Below are 21,140 nucleotides of genomic sequence, written 5' to 3'. Positions count from 1 at the left end.
TTGATCTCTGCAACTATTTCTGATTTCCAACAGTGTCTTCCTACTCGGCAAGTTGGGAGAGAGTGCTTTGAACATCTGATATTTCAGAGATCCCTGCACTAAGCAACGTGTTGTGCTCTTCTTGTTTCGAGTTATGAAGATTCATATGGGTGATAGCTTCGCTTCGCTGAACAAAGAGTCGACAGTGGAACGTCTAGTTTTTGCACTGAAATCCAAAATTGATTTGGTTGCGATGAAAGAAGCTCAGCCACTGTCGGATAATAATTGGGATCAACAAGGCGTTTTATTTAGAAGGCTTCGATGGCGTGGAACTATAATTACACTTGCAAGCAGCGTTGTGTAGTAGTACCACCTTTTTTGTTTTGAAACCTAACTCGTAAATAAAAGTGTTCATTAAAATTATTGATTTATCTGGTGGCACTTTGCTATAATCACGATCTGTAGCAGTGAAAATTTCATAGTATCTGTTTTCTGCTTTATTTTTGATAATGTTTGTGGCTAATTAAGCGTACGTGGCCCAATGGATAGTACATGAGACTCATCTCTAGGTCGCGATTGGTCGGATTAAAACCCCTTATTACGCAAGCAAAGCTTGTCTGACAGTATGAACACTCTTTTTTTTCAACCTAAATAGCAAATCTGGTTATGACGCAAATATTATGCGAAAAAATTACGCAAATGAAAAAAAGATTACGATAAATTAAAAAATCGTCGACAATCAGCAACATTTTTATTCGATCTAATTCCCAAGCGACGGACATATGCATACAAACTTCGCAACGAACTGCCCTGTAGTAGTGCAACAAGGAAAGTAATATACTAGAATGTGGTCCCCGACAGGTTCTTCAGACAGATTAAAGATTTAGGTTTTGTTCCATCTTTTTACTCTAACGGGCGTTAGTGTATTAGTACGAACCTTTTTTCTAGCCTAACTCGCAAATGAAACTGTCCAATAAAAGTGTTCGCTTATTTGGAGGCTTTTTGGCTGTAAACACGATCTATAGCCTGAAAATTTCATAGCCGCTGTTCTGTTTTAATTCTGACTGGTGTTTGTGGTTAATTAAGCGTCACTGGCCCAGTGGATAGTGCGTGAGACTCATCTCTTGGTCGCAATTGGTCGGATTAAAACCCCTTATTAGACAAGCACAGCTTGTGTGACAGTATGAACTCTTTTTATTTCCAACCTAATAAGTCGCACAGATTATTGCGACGCAAAAATTGTTGCGACAAAATTGCGAAGGTAAACAAGCTTGTATGATAAAATCATCGACAATCAGCAACTTATATTCTCTAATTACCAAGCGATTGACATACGCATACCATTTCGCGACGAACTGCCCTGCAGTAGTGCAACAAGGAAAGTAATATACTAGAACATGGTCAACGATAGGTTCCGCAGGCAGCTTTAAGATAAAGGTTTTGTTTCATCTTTTTCCTCGTACGAGCGTTAGTGTATCATTACGGACCTTTTTTTCTAACCGAACTCGCAAACAAAATTGTCCAGTAAAAGTGTTCACTTATTTGGTGGCACTTTGGCTGTAAACACGATCTTCAGCCTGAAAGTTTCATAACATCGGTACTGTTTTAATTCCTACTAGTGTTTGTAGTTAAATAAGCGTATGAAGTGCAATGGACAGTGCGTGAGACTCATTTCTTGGTTGCGATCGGTCGGATTAAAAACTCTTATTACACCAGCAAAGCTTGTGTGACAGTATGAACTCTCTATTTTCCAACCTAAGTTGCAAAGATTGTTGCGTCGCAAAAATTCTTGCGACAAAATTGCGAAAGTAGACAAAGATTGTATGATTAAATCATCGACAATCAGCAACTTTTTTTTATCTTATTTCTAAGCGCTTGACAAATGCATGCAAACTTCGCGACGAACTGCCGTGCAGTAGTGCAACAAGGTGAATAATATACTGGAACATGATTCCCGACAGGTTTCTAAGAGAGCTTGAAGATAAAAGTACTGTTTCATCTGTTTACTCTTACGAGAGTTAGTGTATTAGTACGAGCCTTCTTTTTTTTCTAACCTAAATCGCAAATAAAATTGATCAAAAAAATTGTTCACTTGTTTGATGACACTTTGGCTGTTATCTTGGTCTGTAGTCTGAAAATTTCATAGCATCTGTTGTTTTAATTCTGGCTAGTGTTTTTTCATAATTAAGCATCTGTGGCCCGGTGAATGGTGCATGAGACTCATCTCTGGGTCGCGATCTATTGGATAAAACCCTTCATTACATTAGCAAAGCTTCTATGGCAGTATGACCTCACTTTTTTTTGTAAGTTCAGTCGCAAATTTTGTTGCGACGCAAATATTGTTGCGACAAAATTGCGAAGGTAGATAAAAGATTGAATGATTAAATCATCGACAATCAGCCACGTTTTTTTTGGATCTAATTTCCAAGCGATCGACATATGGATACTAACTTCACGACGAACTGCCCTTCAGTTGTGCAACAAGAAAACTAAAGTATAAGAACATGTCAACCGTCAGTTTACTCAGGTAGCTTAAAGATTGAGGTTTGTTTCATCTGTTCACTCTTCCGAGCGGTTAATGTATTAGTACTAACCTTCTTTTTTTCTTACCTAACTCGCAAATAAAAATGCACTTTAAAGGTGTCCACTTATTTGGTGGCACATCGGATGTAAACACGATCTGTAGCCTCAAAAGTTTCATAGCATCTGTTCTGTTTTGTTTCTGGCTGGTGTTTGTGCTTTATTCAGAGTCCGTGGCTCATTGGTTAGTGTGTGAGATTTATAATATCTGTCGCAGATGGAATCAGAGACGTAGCCGAATATTTTGGTTATTCCATCCTCATTTATACTTTTTATTATTGACTTTTATAGAGCTGCTTTTTTGTCGTGTTTTTGCATGTTTGCGAAGCACAGCTTCGACTCTGTAAAAAAGATGTATGTCTGTTTTTGTTCCGACCATTGAAATTAGGGAGGAACTTTAGATTCGGGTGTGTTTATTTTTTTTGTTTTCTGCTACGCAAAATCAGCTACCACAAATAATAATGGGACATGGTTGAATGATATATCGTATTATAGCTCTTTCAGTCGTGATTCGAAAGACATTAAAAAAACTGTCGAGAAAAACCGGTTTGAAATTTTTGATTTATAGTCTAATTTCGAGCTAATTAGTAAGGTAGTTAGTAATTGCAATAGCCTATTAAATTAAGCCGTGAAATTGAAGTGTTACTGAAGAAAAAATAGTGTTTGGAGTTTGGGAATCAATTTTAGGAATCAAAAACTTGAAAATTTCTGGTAATTTTTCTTCAAAAACTTTTCCAATCGACCTATTTTACTATGACTCTCAATTATGCCCAAGTTCTATTTTTGCGTTTAGTTTTTTCTCACATGCAAAAAAACGACATCAATTCGAAAAAACGTTTTTGTATTTTCTATTTTTGCGTTTAGTTTTTTCTCACATGCAAAAAAACGACATCAATTCGAAAAAACGTTTTTGTATTTTTTAAAGAGTGGTCGGAACATTCTGTGCCCTTTGCACAGTAACCGGCTATCCTTGTTATTTTAAGTTTTTTACTTTCTCGACTCAGAGAATCGATCAGAGAACCGATTTTTTCACGGCTGAAAGGAGGATACAACATTCGAACCATTTGGATGATTATGCTCGCGATTAGTTACGCTTGCGATTAACGAGCGTTATCAAACTGGAAATTATACTTTTTTCTAGTTAACTAGTTTAACAAAATCAGTTGAATCGTTTGCTGACTATGCAGCTGACTTATTTTCTCTTCTCTTAACATCTTCCTGGTTGCTTCCTTCTTAGCCTAGAGGTAAATCAGTTGCCTTTGTACCCTAAGGTCCGGAGTTCGAGTCGTGGCCGGACCCGGTTTTTTCAGTATCTAGGAAATTGTAAAAAATGATCAGAGAAAAATGAATTGCTGATTTTCGTTTGTTCGCTCAAGTTTTGTCGGCTAAATTACCACCACGGATTTTGCTTGTGCTGCAAACGATTTTCATTGTAGTTGCAACTGCAAGTGTTTTTTGTTGTAATCTCTTTTTCGTTGTAATCATATTATAGCTCTTTCAGTCGTGATTCGAAAGACATTAAAAAGTTTTGAAAAAATTTTCACTGTCGAGAAAAACCGGTTTGAAATTTTTGATTTTTAGTCTAATTTCGGGCTAGTTAGTAAGGTAGTTAGTAATTGCAATCGCCTATAAAAGCTTAAATCAGGCCGTGAAACTGAAGTGTTACTGAAGAAAAGGCAGTGTTTAGAGTTTGGGAATCCATTTTGGGAATCAAAAACTTGAAAATTTCTGGTAGTTTTCCTTCAAAAACTTTTCCAATTGACCTATTTTACTATGACTATCAATTATGCCCAAGTTCTCTTTTTTCGTTTAAATTTTTTCTCACAACATGCAGAAAAAAAACGACATCAATTCGAGAAAACGTTTTTGTATTTTTTAAAGACTGTTCGGAACATTCTGTGCTACTTGCATAGTAACCGGCTATCCTTGATCTTTCAAGTTTTTCTTTACTTTCTCGACTCAGAGAATCGATTTTTTCACGGCTGAAAGGAGGATACAACATGCGAACCATTCGGATGATTATGCTTGCGATTAGTTACGCTCGCGATTAACGAGCGTTATCAAACTGGAAGTTGGACTTTTTTCTAGTTAACCTGTTTAACAAAATCAGTTGAATCACTTGCTGACTATGCAGCTGACTTCTTTTCTCTTCTCTTAACATCTTCCTGGTTGCTTCCTTCTTGGCCTAGAGGTAAATCAGTTGACTTCGTACCCTATGGTTAGGGGTTCGAGTCGTGGCCGGACCCGCTTTTTTCAGTATCAAGGAAATTGAAAAAATTGATCAGAGAAAAATGAATTGCTGATTTTTCGTTTGTTCGCTCAAGTTTGTCGGCTGATTTACCACCACGGATTTTGCTTGTGCTGTAGACGATTTTCATTGTAGTTGCAAGTGCAAGTGTTGTTTGTTGTATTTTCAGGGGTGAATTGAAAGATTTTAAATTTTTTTTTTCGGCTTTTTATGTTGTTTTATCGATAGTGGTGCTAAGCTTCGCTTCGCCTCTGTGTTATTTGTGGTTTCTTATTTAGCTTGGAAAGCAAAAAAAAATAAAACGCATTTGAAGACAAAAACACTTCTCCATTTTCAATTGTCGGAAAGAGAATCACACCACTAAAAGAAGGTTCCTATTTTAATTTTAACCATCTTAATCCAAACTTAATTTTTTGTTCCGATTATTTTAAGTGCCAATGAACGAGGTGAACATCGGATGTCAATGAACGAAGTTTTTCAGGTCCAGTGATTTTTTCAATAAAGATTTGATCACGCTCAAAATTGACTTTTGATTTTTCGTAAGTTCAATTCGAATTCATTTGCTTAAAGCAGAGCATATAAGCTCTTCGATAGATTTTTCAGTGGAATAAAAATTTGCCTGATGACCCAGTTTTCTCTTGTTGGGTTTGTTGTAGTGCACTAGCTAGCTAGCGAGCGTAGTGTATTAGTTTAACTCTGCTTTTTCAGACCTAAATTGCAAATAAAAGTGCTCATTTGGTGGAACTTTTGCTATAATCACGATCCGTAGCATTGGTGAAATTTTCATAGCATCCGTTCTCTGCTTTACTTGTTGCTATTGTTTGCCGATTGTTAAGCGTCCGTGGCTGAGAGAGAAGGACGTGAAACTCCAAACTTCGAGGTCGCTTTAGTTTTTTTCTTTTTAGAACTGTTTTTTAATCTTTTTCTCGCAAGTGTTCGTGAACCGCAGCCTCACCACTATGTGAGAAAAGTGTAAATCATAAAAGATTCTTGAAATTCAAAGACCTTCAACTGTATATATTTTTTTAATCCAGAATTCGAAAGTATATATTTTTAAAATATTCAAAAAATCTATCTTTTTTTCTGTTCTGATGAGTTAAATGATATTTTTATTACTGTCTTTTGGCTATGTTTATTTTTTATTATTTGCCCTGATGCTTAATGCATCTTGTGTTGTTTTTGTTTCAGACAGATAAAAGAATTGAAGACGACAATGTCACCCCCCGAAAGAAACCAAAATTAGATAGAACTGAAAGTACGTATATAATGGAACTAATAGATTACCAAAACTACCATTAATTGCAAAAATGGGCCGGCTGAGCGCAACAAATGTTGGTTAATTCGTTTCAGATATAGTTCATTCTCCTTCACCGCACAAAATCAGACCAATATTTAAAGTACACGTCTCTAATTTGGACCCCCAAGTCACCGACACTGACATCCAGGACCTGTTCTCCGATTTCGGTGTGATGAAATTCCATGCCGTGCACTACTCAAAGGACTGTGTCTCTCTGTGTTCTGCGGAGGTGCACTATAGTTCCAAGCAGGCTGTGGAAGCAGTGGTTAAGCAGTACAACGGTGTTCCCTTGGACGGATGGCCGCTATGTTTAGCTTCAATTAACCAAGCTGGCGGTAAGATAATTGCATGTCTTTTATTATCGTCTTTTGCTTTAAAATTGGCATTGGCTTTGTTTGCTTGGCCACAAGATATTCCGTTAACTTGAAAACCATATTTACGCTTGCGATTAGGAAGCATTATCAAATCGGAATGTAGACTTTTTTCTGGTTAACAACTAGTTAAACAAAATCAGTGATTCATGATGCTATGAGATGCTCAATTTCTTGAAAATGATTTTTTTTTCATGAAAATTCAGTTAAGCTTCTGGGTCGTTTTAGTTCGGTAGTTTCAGGGGAGTTGAAACTTTCAGGAGGAGTTGAAACAAAAGCAGTTTTTTTCCGGCTTAAATGGTGTCTGCTCAAAGATTGTCGGCCTTGTTTCCGCTTCGTAATTTGTGTTTAGTTGCATATTTAAAATTCAAATGTCTTGCTTGACCTGTTTTTTTTTCAGTGCCCCTGTTTGATAAAAACTGGTATTTACACCAGCAAAGCTTGTGTGATAGTATGAACTTTCTTTTTTTCCAACCTAAGACGGAAATATTGTTGCGACAAAATGTATTCATTTTGAAAGTGCTCCGTTTGATCAATAACCAGCTATTAGGTACAGCCAATGCTAAGGATATTAACACAGACTATTATGTTACAAGTAGCACTTTAGCTTCATAGTAATAGGAACCTGTAGCGTAGGGGCAGGGAAGGAAATCCGCAACAAATCTAAGATTTTGGTTTCAATGAATAGAATGGATTTGAAAAGCTCCCCTCGACAAGTGGATACGTCCAAACTTTTTTTTACAAATGAAGTTATGGCCCTCGAATTTGTCAATATTTTGATTTATAAAACCGTTTTCTGAATCTGTTTTAACTTTTCTGGAAAACTAACCTCCCAAACATGAGGTTGTGCGTTCAATGGAGGTAACGGGTAATGGGAAGGTCTCCTGCATTAGCGGCCACTGTAAAAATTTTTTACCTAAAAAACTATGGACCTCGGCAAAGTCAAATTTTTGATTTCTTGAACATTTTTTGACTTTTCTCGAGAACTACCCTGCCAAACCTGAGTTTTTGTGTTCCATCGAAATTACAGGTCGGGTGAATCTATTCTGCAGAAGCGGCTACTCCTTATTTTTTTTGTTAGGGAAAGGTTGCGTCTTCGAGAAAATTCCAAATTCTCAAAAGTTTTCACTCTTCTCATTTTAGTATAGAAACAACTAAGGTTCTGGGCAAAGTGCAATTTTTGAAATTACGCGTTTCGTCCCGCATTAGTATAACAAACTCAAAAAAAATATCACACATGTACCACCAGCTTTAGCTGGGCCCTAGGTGTCCTTCCTGGAGACATACGGAAATTTCTCATACCAAAAGTTTTTATGATTGTGTTGTATCGCAAGTGGTGCGAAGCTCCGCTTCGCCTCTGTGTTAATTTAAACGATTCGCAAAATTTTGCTGTTCAGGAGACTTTTGCTGTTTAGTTCCTTTTTTTCGTAATCTATCCAAAAAATGTTATTTCTGAAAAGGCAGGCCTGGTTTCAGCAGTGTACATTTTTTTGAAATCTTTTTTGTTTCCGTCAGAAATTCCTGTCCAAGATTCTTCTGAAGTTACAACACTGACCAAAGTGCACGTGTCTAATGTGGGACCAGAGATATCAGACGACCGTCTTTCTGATTTATTCTCGGCAGTTGGTGGGACGAAAAGATGTGTGGTGCATCATACAGCTTCAGGGAAATCACTTGGTTTGTTCGAGCTTATTAACTTTGGATGTTCACTTTGATAGCAATTGAACACAACAGAATAATGGATGATATTTAAAATAAGTGCACATCAAACATAGTTTTTTTTCCAAAAACCTACATGAATCTCAGCTTAAGAATGTTTCTCGCGTTTTCCTATATATTTCATTATTTCTCGCTGTTCTATCTTGGTGTTTTTTAGGAACTGGTGAAGTCGCTTTCGAAACATTGACTCAAGCTGCCGAAGCAATCAAGAAATTCGACCATACTGCTTTGGAGGGTTGGCCCCTAAGATTGGCAATCATAGGCCATTCAGCCAGTGCAGATAGCTAAACTGGCCTTCTCATGAACTCTCCAAGATTAAGTTTTGATTATTTGCGTTTGTTTGTGATTTTTTAAGTGAAAGTAGTGGGTTTCAATTGTGATGTTAGTTTCACAAGTTTTATTTAATAAATTGTGTAGAAATGCATTTTCAAAGTTTAGACACCTCAATATCTTTGTCTGATGAAAGTACACGAAACCGATTTTTTTTTTCAAAAAGTCTTGAAATTTCACACTCAAGTTTCATCTTTGAGTCAATGAACGTAGCGAAGTCTCTTATATAAGTCGTGGTCATTTTTTCAGGAAAAATTCTTGAAATTTATTTACGCTCACATTTGACTTTTCGCGGTTTGGCTTTTGAAGTTCAGTTCATTTCCTGTGTTAACTCCACTATCGAACAGCAAAAGTGTAAAGGTCTTGAAAAATGTGATTGACTTCTAGTTTCGAAGGTAGATTTTAGTTCAATCATTTTAGGTAAATCATAAATTGTTCTTGAAATTCAATGAGCTATAAGGCCATAGATATTTTTTTTTGAAATTTCATCCTGCGTGTTTGTATTTTCTTCGAAATTTCTTCCTTAGTTTCTATTTTCTTGCGTTCATTGACTCTTTTTCAACTTTGTTCGCTATATTTGATTTCTTTTGTAAACTCCGCTATCGGAAAACTCCGCTATCGAATATGCTATTTTTGATTTCTTTTGTAAACTCCGCTATTGGAGAACGCCGCTTTCCAATGGTGTAAAAACATTACTGATTTGAGTTTTCAATTTTTTTTTTCAGAAAAAATCAGTCGTAAAAGATTCGTAATTTATAAATTTCGAAGAGCTTCAGCTGTATATATAATTTTTGAAACTGGAAAGGTTAAAATATTGAAAAAAGCCAAGATGGATGGATGTTAGATGGATCATGTTAATTGTTAGATGGATCCTTGTAGAGAGCCTTATCGTTTGATTATTACGGCATTCTTTTTGATCGACTAATTTCATAGTTGACCATGGTTTCAGCGTCAATCAAATTTAACACGCTTAAAAGAAGAAGCAAAATTTTTACCGAAAATTTCTTTTAATTTTTCCGGTTTATGTTGCCTTTTTCCTCTTATACAAGATGAAGGGAAAAAAATTGAACAAGAAAATGAAAAGAGCGCTTTTCTATATAAATTTCAAATCTGGATATTAGTTTTTAGATTAAAATTAATTTGTTAAAGCTGTGGCGGTTTAGTTTCTGAGTTTTACATTACATATTACATGCGTTTTTTTTCCCGCGCAAAATCAGATATTTAAAAACATTATCAGACGAGTCATAAATCATATTAAAGCACTTTCCTGAATCAATCGACAAAAAGTTCAAGTTTTGTATTTCTACGAGGGGGTGGGAAACTGAGAAAGACTGTGTGGGCCCTTTTTTCTGTATTTTTAAGCTTTTTTGCCGTTTTTTCGCTTGTGTTGGGGAAGTGCAGCTTCTTTTCTGCAATGCAATATGAAGTTTTCAGATCGTGAATGCTCAGGAAAGCCATTGCTGCAAACCCGTGAGTTGAAAATAGGTTGAAAAAGTTTCATCTTACAGAATCTGAGTACGGACTGAAAATCTTTCCTAAGATATATTGTTCTTCCGGGCTCACCTAATTTAAAATAGGACGCACTGAAAATGGAAGAAGTGTTCACGGTTTCATTCGAAATCATTATCCCTAGCCGTAATCAATTAAGGATAGTTTGAAGCTTAAATTTTTTTTGGATTTTTGTTATACCTTTTTGAGCGTAATTGCCTGATTAAGAAATTTAAAAAATTGAGGACGATTTATGACTTCAGTCCCGTTAAACGTCATTTCAGTTTTAAAAAGTAGAATTTGGTGAGGATCTTTTGGAAGCCTATTTTATACGTTTATAAAACAATTCATTAAATCTGCTCTGCTCAATCCGTATCTATTCTTAACAATTGATTGGAATGAAAATTGTTGCTAGATGCCAAGTTCAATTTGACTTGGCAATCGTTTTCTCTTTAAGAACCATTAAATGTAATATCGAATTCAAGTTTTTCGTTAATTTTGTTTCCTCTTGTACTATCACTTGTATTAACAAATTTTTTTGCAATGACAAGGACATTTTTAATTTTTGGTTTGAAGTTAATTTTCCTGCTTTTCACGGTGAAATGCGAAACAGAAAGATTGGGTAAGTTTTCTACGTTGTCCTCACTTTTCCAGGAAAGTAGAAAAAATAAATGGGAGGTAATGTTACCTCAAAATTAATAAAATAATTGGTTTCAATGCTCGAACGAACCAACCGTTAATAGCAGCCAAAATATACCTGAAAATTTTTTAAAAAATACCCAGTGAGCGAGCGAATAATGAAAGATTATTGTAGTTCATTTGTTTCAAAGTGAAAATCACTCATGAATACGCTTAAAAGAGAAATAATTGCCTTTTTGAGCAACTATTTTTTGCGACAAATTTATGTCATTCTGGCTTTTCATAAGGGTTTCGAGCCTGGCGTTTGCCTTTTGTTTTTCATTTTTTTCCCGATGTAGGCGAATCTAGTTAGAATCAAGTTACAACAAGGTGCATCGGCGTTTGTGGCGTTGTGACGCATCGGTAGTGAGTGGCGCCTTGGTAGTGATGGTGCCCAGCAATCATATAATTTCGGGTTCTAATCGCACTTGCGCTGCAATTTACAAGGTGAGCTCTTGTAAAATAGCTATAGCTTAGTTAACCTTAAATAATTAACCTTCGAGTTAGGCCTCTGGCTGGTTAAATTATAATTTTAAAGTAGGATCATTATAGAGAGCCTGACGGTTTATTACGGCATTCTCGTTGATCGCTTGACTTCATAGTTACCGCACAAGTTTCGTTTCAGACTCAATCAAATTTGAATTAACACGCTTAAACAGAAGAAGCCAGACTGTTACCAAAAATTTCTCCTAATTAGGGTTCCGGCTGCAATCTGAATCAGTTTATCAGTTACCTCACCAGACCAGGTACAGATTGAAATAAACGTCAGATGGGTCTGAGTGGTATATCATATTTAAGCCTTTCTAATCATGCTTCGATCGAAATGAAAAAATTGTGCGGAGATCTATTTTTAACATCTTGATTTTTAAGTTTAATTTTCGCGATAAAAGGAATAAGTATAAGCTATAAAAATGAATGGTGAAATTCAAATGAGCAGTTTTTGAATCTTGAATTAGCAGAATTTAGTAAAATTGGATCCTCCAATAGGATCATTCTGAGCTAGATGTATAGGAAACAGCTATTCTTTTTTAAAAGTGTATTTGCTCCATTATGTCTAGGCTTGCAATTAGCAAACGCTATCAAATCAGAATATAGACTATTTCCTAGCAAGCAACTTATCTAACAAAATCACTGAATCATTTTTTCATCTGAACTTTTTCATCTGAATTTTTATTGAGTTTTGCTTTTAGTTACTGTTACACAAGCAAAGTTTGTGTTATAGTATGAACTATCTTTTTTCCAACCAAAATAGTATTGTAAGCAAATATTTTTGCGACAAAATGTGTTCATTTTGAAAGTGTTCATTTTGATCAATAACCAGCTATTAAGTACTGCCAATGCTAAGGATAATAACACAGACTATTATTGTTCCGACTTTCGTAGCGAAAGTAGCGAAATATTTGTGCTTTGGTGGTTTTTTCTTTAGACAAATTTCGACTTTTTATCTAGCCAGATTTGACGGGATTTTTTATCATTCAAAAAGTAGTGTTGTCCTGAGCTTAAATTTGGAAAGATTTTTCACCTCTGATATTTTTTTGTAAAGTTATGGGAGTTTAAAATTGACCTAATTTCGGGTCGTTTTAAACGAAACACAATTTTAACGCTACCCTCCCATTTTTTCAAGTTGGTTGCTTGTTTACCGATCGGTTTTTAGTTTTATAATTTTTCCCGGAAATTTAAGTTTTTCTCAGAAACTTCTATTGTTTTTCAAAGAAAGGTATCAATTTACAGACCGCCTGTTCCCCTGTGTGCATGTATATTCCCCGAGTCTCTTTTTACTTGACCTCTCTGCCTACAGCTTTCAAAAATGTCTGTGGGGGAATATTTGAGCCATATTTTATAAAAAAAAAATTCGTATTGGCGAGTTTTTGGTTTCAATGAATAGAGCGTTTTTGAAAAGCTCCATACATAAATGGCTATGCCCAAACATAAATTTATGGCCTTCGGAATAGTCAAATATTTGATTGTTTTTGAAGTTTTTGACTTTTCTCGAAAACTACCCCTCTCAACAAATCTTAGTTTTTGGTTTCGTTGAAAAGAACAGCGGTTCGAGAAAAGCTCCTGCATAAGCGGCTACGACCAAATGTTTTGAAACATTAAGTTTCAAAATATTTCCGAATAGTTTGTCCTATTATATTTGTACTGTATCGCAAGTGGTGCAAAGCTTCGCTTCCACTCTATGAAAAAAAAAAGATTTTTTTGTCTTGCAATTTATGATAGTTTTTCGTTCTGCCGGACAGTTGAATTCCTGGACTACTGTGGCGTACGCAGTGGTAAGAAGCAGGCCGTGGAGATGATCTTGGAGGACGGATTGGCAGCTGGCAACAGTGCATTCCAGTGTTGTGTGTACATGCATGCAGCTCACTCCAGCCAACGACTGCTCATCTCATTCCGGAAGATACTCCTGGACACCGCAGGTGGCACAAACGGAGTAATAAGCGGTAAGAGAGAGAGAGAGAGAGAGAGAGAGAGAGAGAGAGGGAGAGAAGAGAAAAGAAAAGAGAAGAGAAGAGAGAGAAGGAGAAGAATAAATGTATAGTAATTTAGAAGCTAGGCCGGAGAAGCAATCAATTATCTTCTGCTGCAAATGTCAAATCATTCAACTTTACTCCTTTGAAAATAACCAATTCAGTGCACATGGAAACATGAAGAGATCGTTCATTTCGTGTTTTAGAAGACGAGGCGACTCTTGCGACTACCAACTGGTGTGATCAAGCTGGCTGTGGGGCCAAACTCAGGCTTCAATTTAACTTCACATCCTCATTAAGTCAACTATTTTCTGGCGCTCTTAACGTTGGCATGTGACATTTTATCTGAAATGAAATATGCAAGTAATTGGCCACCAGCTTGTTAAAGTAAGACGAAAAAAAACTTTAAGGACCAAAATATTTAACCAAGAATCTCGATTAATTGTAAAGAAAACTAAGTCCAGTCAAAATTAAAATAAGTTATGATGGTTCTCAAACCGTTTTCAGTCACCAGATAAAAACATCAGTTTTGCGGTGTTTGTCAATGATTTTACGGGAGCGTATAAATGAAAAACTTTGTTGTAATTGGGTAACTAAATCGCAGCTGGAGGAAACGGTAGAAGAGCAAGAAGATCAATGGCCCTTAGACAAATTTTTTGATGCAAAAAGAGTTTTCGAAGAGATCCTCATTCTAATCTCAATTCAATCTTAGCCAAATTTTTTTAGGATTTCAAGGCTATTTAGTCTTGCGGGAAAGGCAGATAATAAGAGCTATCCAATTCCATGGGATTGATTTGTGCTTAGTTGTTACGCTTGCGATTAGCAAGTGTGATCAAACTGGAATATAGACTTTTTTCGGGTTAACAAATTGTTTAACAGAATCACTTGTATCTTGGTTCATTTTGAATTCATACTTCTAAGCGTTGCCGGCCAACTTAGCCTGGAGGTAACGAATATGCCTGGGACGGGAAAGGTCCTGGATTTGAATCTGACCAGGACCTGTTTATTTTTCAAACATGACTGTATACTCACCTAGAGTCTCTTTTTACTTGACCCCTCTGTTAACAGCCTTCAAAAAAGCTGAAGGCTGTAGACAGACGGTTTTTTTTTGATTTTTTATCATTTTCTGGAAAAAAACCTTCTCATATCTTTAAATTTTCTCATTTTTTTTTATTTTATTTTTTCGTTTTCTAGAAAAATGCCCCTCTCAAATCTGAGTTTTTGTTTTTAATGATTAAATGGTTTTGAAAAACTCGCTGCATTTGCGGCTGCGCTGAACTTTTTTTACACATAAACTTATGGCTCTCGGAAAAGTCAAAATTTTGATTTTTTTACTGTTTTAAATGTTTTCGTCTTTTTCAAGAATTACCCTCTCAAATCTGAGGTTTTGGCTTCAATCAAAATAACAGGTTGAGTGCATCTTTTTTACATTGGGGGCTACGCCCTGTTCACACAGAAAGCTATGATTTTCGGAAATGTCAAATTTTTGATAAGTTGACTTTTTTTTGGTTTTCTCTCGCTAACTATCCTGCCAAATCTGATATCATTAGTTTAATCGAATCAACAGGTTATTGAATGCATACCTTTACAACTGGCTATGACCAGTTTGTTTAAGACAAAAAGTTTTGGCCTTCAAACATCAAAGTTTTGAAACTTTGACAGTTTTTTGCAAACATTTGACCGTGTCTTAGAACTTTTGACAGTTTTTTTACCTTTTGAACTTTTTTAAAATCTACGCAAACAAATCTGAGATAAAAATTTTAACTGAAAGAACCGGTGGGGATAATGGTTCCTGCAGAAGCTGAGGCTCCTTAATTTGTTTTAAGAGAAATGTTATCTCAAAAATTTTTTATTCTTGTCACTTATTTTAGTAGAGAATCAACTTAGGTTTTGGGCAAAATCTAGTTTTTGAAATCACAATTTTCGTGCCGCATCGGTTTAGCAAACTCATTCAATATCAAAGACATACATCTAACTTTAGTTGGTCCCATAGTTGTTTTTTATCTAGACATAAGAAAGTTTTGGGTCACCTAGTTTATTTCAACATTTTTTTCGAAGTATCTTTTTCACATATGCGATAAGCAAATGTATTGCAATCTGGTACTAGACTTTGTTTTTCCCGTAAATAACTTTAGGCACATGATCTCAACGTCTAGAGGTAGGGGTGCCGGACAGTAGCTAAGTAGGGGTGCCGGACATCAAGCCGACGGGATTTGAAGCCGAATCGTAAAATTAGGGACTTTAGGCCGAAAATTTTCTAATTAAGTAATGAAATAGGATTAATTTGAAAACAATTTTGAAGAATTTTTCAATTTTATGATGTTTTAGTAATTATTGGCTTTTTCACTAAACTTAAGCCTCCAAATGATGTTTAGGAAAGTTGAAACATAAAACACGGTTGAAAGCAATTTTCTTGTTTATAATTTATTCATTTCAAAAACCGTCTGATAATATCAACGGATGCCCATCCTAAGTGATTCATTGTCACGAATAACCCTTATTATGGTCTAAACTTGCCTAAATTTTTGAAAAGCAACGTTTTAAAGATGAAAATGTAATGATTTGAGGTGCTTGTAAATTTCAACTTTCGGCCTGAAGTCCCTTCTGCCTGAAGTCCCGTCGGCTTGTTGTCCTAGATGTGCTAAGTAGTTACGTAAGTAGTCATTAGTCCAAGCCCGTTTCAGGTTAAAATTTTCTTGTCAAAAATATTCAAATCGCTTTTTTTTCCGGATTCCTGGTTTTTTCCTAGTTTTTGTCGGTTCATTTTTCGTTTGTTGAAACGCCGTTTTTTAACTTGAAAGGTTTCAATTGGTTTAATTTTTAAATCATGGATTTTGTTCCAATTTGAACAAGCTTACCATGTCTGATTGAGTTTTTTCAATTTTTCGTTTTTTTTCTAAAGTATTCAAACAGTTTCAGTTTATGTTATATCGACTTTGTCAACTTTTTTTTGCTAAATTTTGGGGACAAATTATATTCGTTTGGGGTTATGTGTTTAAGTTAAGATGGGTCGTATAAACTTTTAAATTTTTCTATGACAATAGTTTTGTTTTCGGCTCAATAGATTTCGACTAAAGTTCGTCGCCTTTGTTGCCGCTCGGTAATTGATTTCCATTTTTAAAGGGCTGCTTATGAATTTAATTTAACATATGCAGTTTTTGTAGCTGTATTTTTTCAACTTTTGTCAGGTTATTTTTTCTAGTAATTTTTCCAACATAATTTTTCAGAAATTTTGGTTTCACTTCTGTCTTTTTTTTCATTCGCTGTTTTGTAGCGCAATGTGTGTTTTGTATCGCAATTGTTGCGAAGCTCCTCTTTGCCTCTGTGTTCATGTTTGTGTTGTACCACAACTGGTGCGAAGCTCCGCTTCGTCTCTGTATTGATAGACATTGAGCGGATGTAGGCTTTTTTGTCTTAACCCACCTGCTATTTTTTTATTGTATTTTTTTTTCTAGTTGTCAAGTTGTTATAAAAATTGGCATGCGGAATAGTTTAGCTATTCCAAACATGTGTAGCCCTCGTAGTAAACCTAGTAAACCTCGTAATAAAATCAATGCTTATGTGAGTAAAATGAGCCCTTATTTTGTACATGGTTATGTCTTTCCGCTTGTTTGTGTTCTATTGAACAGACTTATGTAGTAAGGGTTGAAGTTAGATTGATGCCAAATAGTTTCTACGATTCTTGGGCAAATAACGGGGATCTGTTTGGATGCACTTGCAAGGATCTCTTCCCGGCTGTGATGGAGAGTGCCAGTAATAAGATCAAAGTGTGTCTGGATGTACCAGTTGGGATGGTTATTGAAAACGACTGGGCGTTCTTCGCGACGAGTTTTGATGAGTGTGAGTTATGAAAAATATTAGATATTTTTGTCAGTCATATTTTTTCTATTTTCATCATATCGCTGGAAGAAAAAATTTTGAGATCCGCGCAAACTTTTGATAAATAAGGTCTTTGAATTTTTCGACAGTGAATTTATTTATAACGAACACAACAGGTGTCCAATCAAAGTTGCAGCTTTTAATTTTGCTGGAACAACTTGAAAGCCAGAGAGATACTCGGTAAAGGCTGTTCTGTAAGTCAAATTATTTTGAATCAAATAATCAAGCGAGAGAATCATGGTCAAGTTGAGATAATTTTGAACAAGGAGGGCCGTTTTCTGTGCAAGTAGCACAGAATGTTCCGACCACAGTAATTGATGTAAAGCAATTTAAAAGAAAGCCAAATTGGAAAAAAAAGAAGTTTTGCGTTTTCGATTAGCAACGGTATTGCAAGCGGGTGCTAATTTTTTCCCCACTAAGAACATTTTTCGCAGAGTTTGCACTTGATGTTTCAACTTGCTTAATAATAAATAACTGAATCCAATAATTGACTCTAACCATTTATCACAGGCGCACATGCATGAGATGATGGTAAACTGGTATTTTTTGTTTTATTACACGAGCGTAGCGTTATGTGATACTACGATGCAACGTTTTGCTGGAACAATTTAAGTCACAGATAGAACAGCTTCTGATACTTGGCACTTCTGAATCTGTAGGATTCATTAGCACTAAAATTACACAAGCAAAGCTTGTGTGATAGTATGAACTCTCTTTTTTCCAACTACGTCGCAAATATTAGTGCTCTTTTTGAAAGTGCTCTTTTATTGCAGTATATGCATAAGATCAATAACCAGCGCTTAAGTATAGAAAATGCTAAGAATATGAACACAGACTATTATATTACAAATAGCACTTTAGCTTCAAGGCATCATGGATCTGTAGCGTAGATGTAGAGAAGGATACTCGCAACAAAATAAGAGGGTTCGAAAATGGGCAGGGTCGTATGTTTTTAGTGAACTTTTTCGTATACTAGTTAAAATGCGTCTGCTCTTTAAATTGAGGCATGTTAGTTCATTTGAGGCATAATTCTTTAAATTGAGGCATAATTCGTCAATTGAACCGCAAAAAGCTATTTGTTTCAAACAACAGTAGATTAATTAAAATCCCATTTCAGAAATTTTCAATCTCGATATACTTTGCTAGTTTTTTGGAATGCATAAATTTTAAGTAATTTTTGTTTACGACATTCCAATTTATTACCTGCAAAATTTGAGTTGCTATGCATTTCAAAACTGCTGAATCATTGCCGCTTTCTCGCTCGTCTTTGCAAAGTTGCAACTTCGCCTCTGTGTAAAAATTCAATTTTAAGAATACCGCATATCTGTTTGTTTTTCATTAATTTAAGATCCGTAGCACAATTTTTTTAACGAAAATTCAACTATTTCTTTTTTTTTCAGATTTTTGGCATTTCTAGTTGTCCTACTGGTGCAGGTAATTGATTTCCAACGTTAGTTATTATATTTTTTTGCTTAAAATGTTTTTTTTTTTCACTTTTTGTCTTGGATGTTTTGGTTTTTATCACTTCGGCATATTGCCTTTTATTGCGTAGTTGAAAGGGGAAAAGGATTTGTCAGCAAGTGTGTTGATCGGAGCGCGTAAAAATGTAGTGACCATTTTTGTTGGCTCAACGGGTGCCGATTTATTTACTTTTGCTATATTTTCTCTCAACGATAATTTAACGTTTAAGATTCATGTTTTCCTAATTTTTTTCGAGACGAACGTAAGAAATTTTTAATGTATGTAGTTTTTTACGACTTCTTTTGAACTTTTTTCCGTCCTGTGACTTTCGGCTAGAATACCATGATATGTTGGTTTGCAGCACAAGCGGTGTGAAGCTTTGCTTCGCTTCTCTTTGCATCGCTTTTGCTATAATCACGATCTGTTGCATTGGAAATTTTTTAGCATCTGTTGTCTGATTTATCTGTGTCCGTGGTTGAGAGGGTTGGGTGTGTAATACTTGATTTGTAGGTCGTAGGTTTAAATCCATCTCGTGGCAGAATTTTGAAAGCTAATTTCATGCTTGTTTCTACTTTTTTTATTTCACTTTATAGAGCTGTTTTTTGTCGGGTTCTTGCTAGTGTTAACGAAGCGCAGATTCGCATCTGTGTTTATATTGCATATTCGTCGTTCAAACCAACTCTGAGTTGAAAAATTTTTGGCAATTGTAAAAATTTGGGATAGAGTCTACTCTTGAAGCAGGTGTTCCAATTTAATTTTCTCTAAAGAAGCAGTAAAAAGCTTTCTATTTTCTTTGAGGATGCGAAGTGTTTTGTTTATGTTTTCAGCCAGTTGTCCGCAGAATGAGACAATGTTGCACTGCGTGAACAGACGGTGTGTTCAACGCACTCTCATCTGTGATGGAGTAGACAACTGTGGCGACAGGACAGACGAACTACTTATCGAAAATTGCGATCGTTAGTAGTAATTATCTACTAAATATTTTTCAAATTTGAAAAAACCTGAGGGTTAGGAGCTTACCGTGAGTGTTTTCTTACAACGCACTAACTAAGGGTCGGCAAAAATACTACATGAAAAAGACCAGTTGCAAAGAGTGGGCTCACAGGTCAATGAAAAAGAAAAAAATCAAGGTATAGATAGGATTATAATATAATTACTCTTGTGATATGCAAGTGTTAGTTGAAATTGTAGTACAGTTTTTAAGTATCTCGTATCGACGTTTACTGTGTTTCTTTACCAGCGGTGCGTGCCGAAGTGGGTGAGATCATGGATGACTCCACCCCTCTCTGGTGGGGCTGGATCTGGTGGGTTTTGTTGGTCATGTTGGCCATGATGACCACCTACTGGTGCTGTTGGAGACCGGGATACATCTGGTGGAGACTCGGTTGCTGCAGGGATCTCATTCCTTTTCTAAGGGCATGCTGTCTCTGTTTCTTCACTTGTGAGTCACTGCTAAAAATGAGAAATAACTCATTATTCCTAGCCTTTTTTTAAATCTTTCTTTCAAGTCTTGTTTTTATTCAACCGAAAGTTTGTTTGGTTATAATTTCAGCCTGGGACTCAGGTCCGTATTAAACAAACAACTTCAACTATTCATTTTTAAGACCTGTTTCTGTGTGTCGCTAATGCTCAAGAAAACGCTATGTTATTTTTGACAAAAGAAGAGAAAGAAACTTATTTCTTCATATCGTTTGTGTATCTCTTGAAAATGATCAATGCACTCATAAAAAGGCAGCAAGAGTTGCAACGATTAGCATGGGCTTTGTAATCGGGTATTAGACTTTTTAACTGTAAAAACGTTTGCCAGCAAAATTCGCTCGTGAGGTTCCACGTGCTTCATAATCAATCATAATTCAATGACTCTTTCTAAACATTTAGCTTAGGGGTAATGCTCATGTTTGGGACCAAAAAAGTTCTGGATTGGGTTTGCATACTTTTTATAATTGAAACTCATCTTGATTTTTCCCATTGAAAGTTTACCAATTATGATTTTCTATGATATTATTCTTTTTTAAGTTTTTTTTTTCACTTCAAAGGGGTTACTTCGGCTTAAATGGTTTCGGTTTATGTTACATCTGTGTTTTTGCATCATGCTACCATTTTAGAAGAACGATTTCTTAAATGCAATTGTGCTTCCAGGAAGAGGGGCGTTAAAATGTTTCAAAAGCTTAGAAGCTTTTTATAGCTCACAACATGCCGCTTCAGTATTTTCATTCCTCAAATTTCTGATATTTTTTTCGGCTCTATAGCCGCTTTCCCATGTTTTGTCTGCTTATTGATTGTTTAATACTGATTTAACACTAGGCGTTTTGTTCCTCGGAATCTTTTCTTCCAAGCGAACTTCGATTGGTACAAACGTATTAAAATTTTGACTGACGTCGCTTTTGTCGACATTTGAAAAAAAGACAGTTTTAAAAGTGGTATTCGTTTGGTTTTTTCAAGCTAGCATCTGAGCTGTTTTTGTTTTGTATAGCAATTTTTGCGAAGCTCCGCCTGACCTCTGTGTATCAAAATGACATCAGATCGCGAAAAAAAAACACTTTATTTTATGAAACAAATCTCGGAGGGGACAGAAAACGGGACTATTATTTACTTTACAATCTGCCCTAGTATATTTTGAATTAGAAGGTTATGATTTTCTG

General features: G+C 35.6%; 3 protein-coding genes across 4 annotated transcripts in view; 2 read left to right on the top strand and 1 right to left on the bottom strand.

Moving 5' to 3' along the window:
• The window catches only part of LOC134841757 (uncharacterized), a 555,870-nt gene extending 547,244 nt beyond the window's left edge, over nt 1-8,626 (top strand). Inside the window, exons 4-7 of the mRNA XM_063857797.1 lie at nt 5,996-6,062; nt 6,158-6,439; nt 7,991-8,152; nt 8,352-8,626. Of these exons, the coding sequence (XP_063713867.1) occupies nt 5,996-6,062; nt 6,158-6,439; nt 7,991-8,152; nt 8,352-8,482 (642 nt within the window). The 3' untranslated portion in view covers nt 8,483-8,626. The remainder of the gene's footprint in view (nt 1-5,995; nt 6,063-6,157; nt 6,440-7,990; nt 8,153-8,351) is intronic.
• LOC134841803 (uncharacterized) overlaps nt 1-21,140 on the bottom strand; it is a 302,592-nt gene that overhangs the window by 267,825 nt on the left and 13,627 nt on the right. The gene's annotated exons all lie outside the window — the stretch shown is intronic.
• The window catches only part of LOC134841765 (uncharacterized), a 31,670-nt gene that overhangs the window by 5,776 nt on the left and 4,754 nt on the right, over nt 1-21,140 (top strand). Inside the window, exons 2-7 of one of the 2 annotated variants that reach the window (XM_063857810.1) lie at nt 9,959-9,994; nt 12,931-13,131; nt 13,365-13,428; nt 16,829-16,998; nt 19,326-19,454; nt 19,739-19,939. In XM_063857810.1, coding sequence (XP_063713880.1) covers nt 12,984-13,131; nt 13,365-13,428; nt 16,829-16,998; nt 19,326-19,454; nt 19,739-19,939 — 712 coding nt within the window. In that variant the 5' untranslated portion in view covers nt 9,959-9,994; nt 12,931-12,983. Of the gene's footprint in view, nt 1-9,958; nt 9,995-10,425; nt 10,635-12,930; nt 13,132-13,364; nt 13,429-16,828; nt 16,999-19,325; nt 19,455-19,738; nt 19,940-21,140 lie in introns of those variants that run through there. The other variant, XM_063857805.1, reaches the window with a different exon arrangement.

This window comes from Symsagittifera roscoffensis, chromosome 1 (genome assembly GCF_963678635.1).
Source record: "Symsagittifera roscoffensis chromosome 1, txSymRosc1.1, whole genome shotgun sequence".
In the NCBI taxonomy this organism is placed as follows: domain Eukaryota; kingdom Metazoa; phylum Xenacoelomorpha; order Acoela; family Convolutidae; genus Symsagittifera; species Symsagittifera roscoffensis.
The sequence above is the reverse complement of the archived record's forward strand: the minus strand, read 5'-3'. Positions and strand labels throughout refer to the sequence as shown.